Source organism: Borostomias antarcticus (genome assembly GCF_949987555.1).
Source record: "Borostomias antarcticus genome assembly, chromosome: 12".
In the NCBI taxonomy this organism is placed as follows: domain Eukaryota; kingdom Metazoa; phylum Chordata; class Actinopteri; order Stomiiformes; family Stomiidae; genus Borostomias; species Borostomias antarcticus.
The window spans coordinates 882314-892313 of NC_140245.1; the positions used below are offsets into that span (position 1 = coordinate 882314).

At 47.3% G+C, this 10000-nt stretch overlaps 1 protein-coding gene across 1 annotated transcript in view; it reads right to left on the reverse strand.

Moving 5' to 3' along the window:
• Positions 1-10000, reverse strand: part of tep1 (telomerase-associated protein 1) — a gene marked incomplete at both ends in the record, with an annotated part of 74218 nt that overhangs the window by 55724 nt on the left and 8494 nt on the right. Inside the window, 7 exon segments of the mRNA XM_084447154.1 lie at positions 1-66; positions 857-882; positions 884-1001; positions 2019-2084; positions 2339-2460; positions 7412-7599; positions 8665-8801. The exon segment at positions 1-66 is cut by the window's left edge and continues 226 nt beyond it. Of these exon segments, the coding sequence (XP_084303280.1) occupies positions 1-66; positions 857-882; positions 884-1001; positions 2019-2084; positions 2339-2460; positions 7412-7599; positions 8665-8801 (723 nt within the window).

The following is a 10000-nucleotide window of genomic DNA, read 5'->3' on the forward strand; positions in this document are numbered from 1 at the left end:
AGGACGTCCCGCTCAGCGTGCATGTCTCTGAACGTGGAGGAGATGAACACGCGCACGCCACGCCACCTGAGGAGGGAGGGAGGGAGGGAGGGGAGGAGGGGAGGAAGGAGAGAGGGAGGGAGGAGGGAGGAAGGAGGGGAGGAAGGAGGGGAGGAGGGAGGGAGAAAGACAGCAGAGAGGAAGGAAGGAAGGAAGGAAAGAAGAAAGAAAGAAAGAAAGAAAGAAAGAAAGAAAGAAAGAAAGAAAGAAAGAAAGAAAGAAAGAAAGAAAGAAAGAAAGAAAGAAAGAAAGAAAGAAAGCAGGGAGGAAGGAAGGAAGACAGCAGGGTGGAGGGAGGGAAGGAAGGAAGGAAGGAAGGAAGGAAGGAAGGAAGGAAGGAAGGAAGGAAGGAAGGAAGGAAGGAAGGAAAGGAGACAGAGAGGGGTGGAGGGAGGGAAGGAAGGAAGGAAGGAAGGAAGGAAGGAAGGAAGGAAGGAAGGAAGGAAGGAAGGAAGGAAGGAAGGAAGGAAAGGAGACAGAGAGGGGTGGAGGGAGGGAAGGAAGGAAGGAAGGAAAGGAGACAGAGAGGGGTGTCAAGAGAGCAACGCTGGACCGTCTTCATAGCCCTATAGTGAAAGGCCTCAGGATCCCTAGGGGGACGTTAACAGCGCACAGTCAGGTACGCCCCCTGCTGGTACGCCCCCTGCTGGTACGCCCCCTGCTGGTACGCCCCCTGCTGGTACGCCCTCTGCTGGTACGCCCCCTGTTGGTACGCCCCCTGCTGGTACGCCCCCTGTTGGTACGCCCCCTGCTGGTACGCCCCCTGCTGGTACGCCCCCTGCTGGTACGCCCCTGCTGGTACGCCCCCTGCTGGTACCTCATCCGCGGGGCGGCGGGGAGCGTGGCTGAGGGCGGCGGCGGCGGCCGGGTCTTTATCTCCGGGAGGCGGGGGGACGGCGTGCAGCCGGTCCATGTGCTCCACGTGGTCCAGCAGGCGGGAGGAGCCTCTCTCAGACACGAACCTGAGGGGCAGGTGAGCACACAGATCCCAGATCAGTTTCTTGCCATGTATATGGTTCCCACATGCTAGGAGTGGGTTCAGGTCGATGGTGCACACACTGATGGAGACCAGGGCAGGACAGGACAGTGTAAATATCAAATACAATAAAGAATACAGAACAGTACAGTTCTGTTCTAAAACCTCTCTCCACACACACACACACACACATACACACGCACACGCACACACACACACACACACACACATACACACGCACAGACACATACACACGCACATACACACGCACACACACACACACACTGGCCCGCCTCCTGCCCCTGCCTGGAACCCTGAACAGTCTCGCCACAGCGGGGAAAGGGTTTTAACTGACTCGCCTGTCGACGTGGAGCTCAGAGAGAGAGAGAGAGAGAGAGAGAGGGAGAGAGAGAGAGAGAGAGAGAGAGGGAGAGAGAGAGACAGAGTCAGAGAGAGACAGAGTCAGAGAGAGAGAGAGAGTCAGAGAGACAGTCAGAGAGAGAGACAGTCAGAGAGAGAGTCAGAGTCAGAGAGAGAGAGTCAGAGAGAGAGAGAGAGAGAGAGAGAGAGAGAGAGAGAGAGAGACAGAGTCAGAGACACAGACACAGACACAGTCAGAGAGAGACAGTCAGAGAGAGAGAGAGAGGGAGAGAGAGAGACAGAGTCAGAGAGAGACAGAGTCAGAGAGAGAGAGAGTCAGAGAGACAGTCAGAGAGAGAGACAGTCAGAAAGAGAGTCAGAGTCAGAGAGAGAGAGAGTCAGAGAGACAGTCAGAGAGACAGTCAGAGAGAGAGACAGTCAGAGAGACAGTCAGAGAGACAGTCAGAGAGAGAGACAGAGTCAGAGAGAGAGAGAGTCAGAGAGACAGTCAGAGAGACAGTCAGAGAGAGAGACAGTCAGAGAGACAGTCAGAGAGACAGTCAGAGAGAGAGACAGAGTCAGAGAGAGAGAGAGAGAGAGAGTCAGAGAGTCAGAGAGAGAGTCAGAGTCCATGGAAGCTCACCTGAGGATTTGCTCGCTGAAGCCAAAGAGCTCCACACAGTTCACGTCTGAGGTGGACGCTGGTTCCCTGTAATGTGGGACACACACACACACACAACACACACACACACACACACAATATATATAACATACAACATTTTGGAACCATGTAGTCCTCTAAAGGTGGGAATCAATGCAGGCCACAGACAGACAGGGGGCGCTGTTTCAAAGACATCAATCACTGCTTTCTCAGACACGGCCCAAGTCTCTGACTAAATCAAACTTTCCATGGAGATTTTCCATTTAAAGGGGGCGGTTCAGGGTTCATATTCGTCCACCTACTTCTTCTCCAGGAAGACCTTCACGACCAGAAGGTTGGGGTTAGAATCCTTCTTGTATCGATCCACAGCTGTGTTCATCTCGTCCTGAAGATGGTTGTCAGTCACAATGACTATATTGTCCACCTATGGCCGAGAGAAAAGTCGTGTTCAGCATGTAACTGTCCCACAGCAGTGAAATTAACTTGATTTAAACTGTAAAATGGAAAACAGTACCACATTCAAACTAAAATGCGTTGGCCTCCAACTAAGACATACGGTAAGAAGAGCTGGTACAGCCATGAGGACACATTCAAACACACCTTTGTTTTCTGTGCACACACTTTAGAGATGAACTTGGATACACACTCCATCCCATAATTATTAGATTCCTGTGAGAGAAACAGATACACGTGTTGAAAAAAAAAAAAAGATGGACAGACAGACAGACAGACAGACAGACAGACAGACAGACAGACAGAGAGAGAGAGAGAGAGAGAGAGAGAGAGAGAGAGAGAGAGAGAGAGAGAGAGAGAGAGAGAGAGAGAGAGAGAGAGATAGATAGATAGATAGATAGATAGATAGATAGATAGATAGATAGACAGACAGACAGACAGACAGACAGACAGACAGACAGACAGACAGACAGACAGACAGACAGACAGACAGACAGATAGATAGACAGACAGACAGACAGACAGACAGACAGACAGACAGACAGACAGACAGACAGACAGATAGATAGATAGATAGATAGATACGTTTTTAGTAGTACTTTATTAGCACTTTATTAAAAGAACAACATTTCTATAAATAAAGTTTGATCTTTACCTCCTCAGAGACACAGCTTTCTAGTGCCTGGGTTCTGCCCTATTTGGGCCAAAGTTTGATCTTTATCAGTACAGTAGGACCCCACTTATCCGAACCCAACGGGACCGAAGGTCGTTCGTATCTCTGAAATGTCCGGATGACTGAAACTTATGTTAAAATGCACCAAATTCAATAAGTGGTATACTTGTTCCATATAGACTCACAATAGACCGATAAATAACCTTAATTACTTGTGAAAATGCATCAAAATTGCAATCAAATAGCCAACTAAACTCATAAAGCCTAGCCTATAATAGACCTACAGTAGCCTAGAATAAAATAACCGAATTTCCAATTGAGTGCGTGCTTTGATCAAATACAGTACTTTATTCTCAAATGAGGCGTACGCTGCATCGATAGGCTACTGTATTCGCAGAACAAAATGGTATAGCCTAAAAACAACCCAACATTAGAACAATTAGAGCAAATTCTAATCAATAAATAAATAAATGAAATGACAGTTGTCGTGTCTACCCTACTAGCACAGTACGTAAAGCCGACGGGACATATTGGTCGTTGTTTGGACCTAGCTGACTGTTCCTATACAGTCGCAAAATAACCCAAATAACCGACCTCAGGGAGACTGTACGGCAACGTAGCGTCACTGCTGCTTAAACCCGTAACTACGATGTGATTAAATGACGTGACAATGCTGTTACATTACAGTCCCACCCGGACTTTATTGGAAATGTACATTTGTCACAGTGGGTCAGAACATTTGTAAATTACTTAGGTTTTAAAAATAAATGTTGAAGTCATAGTTACAGAATTGTAATAATGAGGAGCAATCCTGCATGTCTGTTTTGTGTGTAATTTCTCATTTACAGTTAATATTAACACAATATTTGCAGTCTAGGCCTTATAAAAAATAATGACAAAAATATGCCTACGAATAAAGTCCTAATTTTGCAACCTAAATGTATATTGGAACATTTTGACAGAATTAGATTATTGAATAGAGAATATTATTTTAAAAATAAAAGGGCAGGAGTTCTGGGAAGCCTAGACCTGCATTACATCTTAAATGGTGTTGAGAGACTCGCGTTGAGGTATCTGATTAGCGGGAGAACATTTACGCTGAATTATTAACTATGGCAAATGTTAAAATGTAAAACATGTAAATAAAACATGTAAATAATGTAATGTAATGTATCACCCCCAACATAGGCGGCAGCAGTGAGTAGACTAAACAGCGGAGAGCGCCGAAACGCCGGTAGAAGAAGACAGTCGATGCGCTGTGGATATTAACCATTTAAGTGTACAAATTTGCCTTTTATTTGAAAGGTGGGGGACTACAAACTGTAGCGACCTCGGAGAAAAGGCTTTCATCTTTCCAACGATGTGTTTACTTTGGTGATGAACGAAACGGTTTTGTCTGTAGACTCGGACGAGCGGGCCGAGGAAGCGCATTCAGGTAAATTGCATTGAGAGTAACGGCGTTATCTGTAGGATATCACCTGGACCAGGTCTATGGGGAGTTATCTGTAGGATATCACCTGGACCAGGTCTATGGGGAGTTATCTGTAGGATATCACCCTGGACCAGGTCTATGGGGAGTTATCTGTAGGATATCACCCTGGACCAGGTCTATGGGGCGTTATCTGTAGGATATCACCCTGGACCAGGTCTATGGGGAGTTATCTGTAGGATATCACCCTGGACCAGGTCTATGGGGAGTTATCTGTAGGATATCGCCCTGGACCAGGTCTATGGGGAGTTATCTGTAGGATATCTGGACCAGGTCTATGGGGCGTTATCTGTAGGATATCACCCTGGACCAGGTCTATGGGGAGTTATCTGTAGGATATCACCCTGGACCAGGTCTATGGGGCGTTATCTGTAGGATATCACCTGGACCAGGTCTATGGGGAGTTATCTGTAGGATATCGCCTGGACCAGGTCTATGGGGAGTTATCTGTAGGATATCACCCTGGACCAGGTCTATGGGGAGTTATCTGTAGGATATCACCTGGACCAGGTCTATGGGGAGTTATCTGTAGGATATCACCTGGACCAGGTCTATGGGGAGTTATCTGTAGGATATCACCTGGACCAGGTCTATGGGGAGTTATCTGTAGGATATCACCTGGACCAGGTCTATGGGGAGTTATCTGTAGGATATCTGGACCAGGTCTATGGGGAGTTATCTGTAGGATATCACCTGGACCAGGTCTATGGGGCGTTATCTGTAGGATATCACCTGGACCAGGTCTATGGGGCGTTATCTGTAGGATATCACCTGGACCAGGTCTATGGGGAGCCCCTACGCCCTAGCGGCACATCTCAATAAAGACTTTTTAACTTTTGGCAGTTGCTTTATTTTGAACGAGAGAATATTATTATAATATTAACGCCAAATCCAGGATAGCCTACTCGTGAAGGCGCCTGCGTTGTTATGAACGGTACGCTGCTAGGCTGCTAGAATAAGACAGCTAATTTATGGCAACAAAGTCTTTATTGAGATATGCTGCTATAGCGTGGGTGGGCTCCCCAGCTCAGTCTTTTGGTTTAATTTGCAAAAGCACCTTCATCACACCTGTCTGAAAGTGCCAATCAAGTGATTTACAGTGATTTTAGAACTCTATGACGCACACAAAAGTGGTTTTGTCAAAAGAGCCTTGCAAACCGTGACGTCACAGAGCGCCCTTGTGACGTCGGCCAGGAGGAGTATTAAAGCCAGAGAGAGACAGAGGAAGAGCAGCCAGAGAGAGAGAGAGGGGGGCGTCTCCCTCTCCCTCTCTCTCCCTGGCTCTCTCTCGTGGGCCAGAGAGAGAGAGAGAGGAGGAGGAGATGTCAGATTGATATCTCCTCCTCTCTCTCTCTCTCCTTCTCTCTGGCCAGAGAGGGGGGGAGGAGGAGATGTCAAGATGGTATCTCCTTCTCCTCTCTCTCTCTCTCTGGACCACTGAGAGAGAGTCAGGGAGAGAGAGAGAGATGTCCTCTTCTCTCTCTCTCCTCTTCCATGGCTCGGAGGAGGAGGCGGTGGTGGTGGCAAATTATAAAAACTAAATAAAGATTTTTTTTTTATAATAAAAACTGGTTCTGATTCTAATTGTAAGCTATAGTGATAAGATAAGATAAGATATCCATGTTAGCATATAGGAGTACTGTTATAGTTACTGTTAGCACTTCAAACTTCCACTGTGTCATCAGCTGCTGGCCCCTCTTCCCAGAGCCACCGACGCATTTTCAACCGGAGGTTTCGCGTCGCCCTGATTCAACCAGGTGTTATGAGGAATTCTGTGACCATCAGTGACCAGATCCAGATCAGATCCGGTGGTCACTGATTTCCGCATGTTAATACACCGACATCTGTGATCACCGAAATGTGTGACCACCGGTCACAAAATCCGATGGTCACACATCCCGGTGCGTTAATACACAGAATACAAAGTGTTAATACACAGAATACAAAGTGTTAATACACAGAATACAAAGTGTTAATACACAGAATACAAAGTGTTAATACACTTTGAAGCTTCAAAGCACCGCCACCACCACAGAAGAAGACTACCTCGGAAAAATAATTTCACTCGGACAGAACGCGTCTAAATCAGTTATTTAATGGTAGCGCCGAAACCCAGCATTTGTTAAAAAATAGACCCTTTTGCTCAGGTAAGTGAAGTAGCTACAGGGCTAGCTGTTCCTCAGTACGTTAGGTGGGGTAACGTTTGCTTTGCCTGCTTGACAGATGCTACCACGGTGCAGGTTTTGAGGTGTAACGTTACATAGGCTATTGTAGCCTAAAAGAAAGTCTCTAAAACAACCGATGTAGGCTAACGTGGCCTAGGCTGTAGGCTATTATTTAACAAATACAGTAGGTCTAGTAGGCTAATCTACATGCCCACAACACGTGTGTTCCTGAAGTCCATTAACTGGGAACGAATAATGACTCGATGCTCCTCTGCTTCAGGTTGCTGACGCGCTTTCTGGCTAGAGTAACAAAGAAATGAAACGTGACAGTAGGCTACAGCCTACAGGCAACATGTAGGTCTACATACAGTTCTGTTTTTATTCACAGTAGGGTACAGTACTGTAATGAAAATCCCACCAGTAACCAGATAGCAGGCTAAAAAAAAAGAAGAAGTTTTTTAAGCCTGTCCGGTAGACCGGGAGGTTCGGATCTCTGAAGTTCGGATGAGTGATGGTCCTACTGTACTTATTTATTAAACAACATTTCTTTATATGAAGTTTGATCTGATGTGATCTGATAGAAGCAGAGGCTCACCTCCACCTGCTTCATCACGTGGGTGACGTTGTCCAATAGCACGTCAGACTTGAGCTCCACCTCTTTACATTGCGAAAAACGAAAGACCAGCAGCTGGGCGTCCTCGGCGCTGTAGCCAATCATCAGGGACAGCAACACCGACAGCTCCAGCATCTGTGCGGCGTCACGACAAACCACAAACGTCACACCTGGGACTCGACGCCAGATACACTTATATTATAACACATTACATCCTGGTCATTTAGCAGGAGATAAATGGGGCGGCTGTGGCTCAGTTGGAAGAGCGGGTCGTCCAATGATCGTAGGGTCGGCGGTTCGAATCCCGCCTCCTCCTGTCCACATGTCGAAGTGTCCTTGGGCAAAGACACTGAACCCCGAATTGCTCCCAATGAGCAGGCTAGCACCTTGCATGGCAGCTGCCGCCATTGGTGTGTGAGTGTGTGTGAATGGCTGAATGAGAGGCCATTGTAAAGCGCTTTGGATAAAAGCGCTATATAAGTGCAGTCCATTTACCATTTATACAAAGCAATTTACAATAAGTACATCTGTCTAGACTAGAGGAAGTGAACCATCACAGTCATCGCCAGTAAAGCCTTCAATAACAACAAGTGCTAGCAGCAGTCACAGTGCTAGAGGAAAGGATGAGGACAAGTCACAGTGCTAGAGAAAAGGATGAGGACAAGTCATAGTGCTAGAGAAAAGGATGAGGACAAGTCACAGTGCTGGAGAAAAGGATGAGGACAAGTCACAGTGCTGGAGAAAAGGATGAGGACAAGTCACAGTGCTAGAGAAAAGGATGAGGACAAGTCATAGTGCTAGAGAAAAGGATGAGGACAAGTCACAGTGCTAGAGAAAAGGATGAGGACAAGTCACAGTGCTAGAGAAAAGGATGAGGACAAGTCACAGTGCTAGAGAAAAGGATGAGGACAAGTCACAGTGCTAGAGAAAAGGATGAGGACAAGTCATAGTGCTAGAGAAAAGGATGAGGACAGCTAGAGAGAAGGATGAGGACAGCTAGAGAAAAGAAGGAGAGGGAGAGAGAGAGAGAGGTAAAGGTGAAAGGGTGTCGGCCCTTACCGACGGTCTGATCTTCTCCTCCTCCTCCTCTCCTTCCTCCTCCTCCTCTCCTTCGATCTTTCCTAACTCCTCTCTCTTCTTTCTCATTTCCTCCTCCTCCTCCTCTCCTTCCTCCTCCTCCTCCTCCTCCTCCTCCTCTCGGGGGCAGTAGAACTCATGGCGGCGGTCCAGGGGACACTGGTAGAAGTCTCCGTTGAAGAAGACGAGCGTGCGGCCGGGCAGGGGGGGTACGTTGTAACGGCAGGAGATCTGAACGGCCGTCTCCAGGGCCCGGCGGTACCGGTCCACAACACCGCCCAGGTCCTGCTTCTGACTGGACACGCACACACACACACACACACACACGCAGACACACATACACATACACACACGCACACACACATGCGCACACGCACACACGCGCACACACACACACACAAGATTTACTAATCCAGTTCTGATTTAAACTCGGTATAGTCTGACTCCGCGGAAGATTCTCCCCGCCCAATAAGATTCAATCCAGACTACGTGAAACAGCAACAGCCTAGCAACCGCTCCGCCCAAGACGACCGTGATTGGTTTAAAGAATTTAGATGTTCCCTCTCACCCCCGAACGGTAATGAGACCAACCATATGCACACTGAAGAAGGCCGGATGGCTGAAAACGTTTTGTGCCAATAAAATTACACAAGACATTTCTTTGAGTGCGGTCCCTGTCTATCTTTATTTTTATCTTTCCGATTGCAATTCTCGGGACTACACACCAGTCTGAGCGCAACGGCATATTATATTATTTAAAGGTGCTCTGCTCGATTTACTGCACTTTTTGTAAAAAAACAAACAAACAATATATGCAATAAATAGGTCCAGGGGAGTCATAACTATCTGTACAGAAAATATAGCCAACGGTGTCGTGCCTGTGGAGCAAATGCAGAATTTATTTTTATTATGAGTGAAGCCGGCCCGGCGCTGAGCCCCGCCCCCTGAACTGAGCCCCGCCCCCTGAACGGCTCCGTATGGAGGGAAAACGCCCACTTGTTTATATCTGATACACTGCACCACAGCCCCCTCTAGTGGCCGGAAAAAATCAAACTGAGCACCTTTAATGAGTCCAACCAGACCTTTCTCCAGTGTAAACGAGGAGTGGAGACAGGTCCGGCTGTGAGACACTATACTCGTTAAGTCCTCCTGTGACCCCTAGTCCCCCGTCCTCTAAAGCAGGGGTCCCCAAACCGTTCAGCCTGCGACCCCCTAAATAACGGTGCCAGAGACTTGCGACCCCCTCTATACCCGGAGGTGGTTAAAGAATGCAAATGTTTGCGCGCACACGCACTAATAGGCATAACAGCAACAACAACAACAAAAGAACACAATCTATTGTAATATTTTACAATAGCAGTAGCTGTATTATTATACATGTAAATACCTTTGTAACAATCATGATTAATAGGATATTTTGAATTGTTTTCATGATCTCGCGACCCCCCAACCCCCACCTCATCATCTCAGGACCCCCCCATCCCCGTCTCGCGA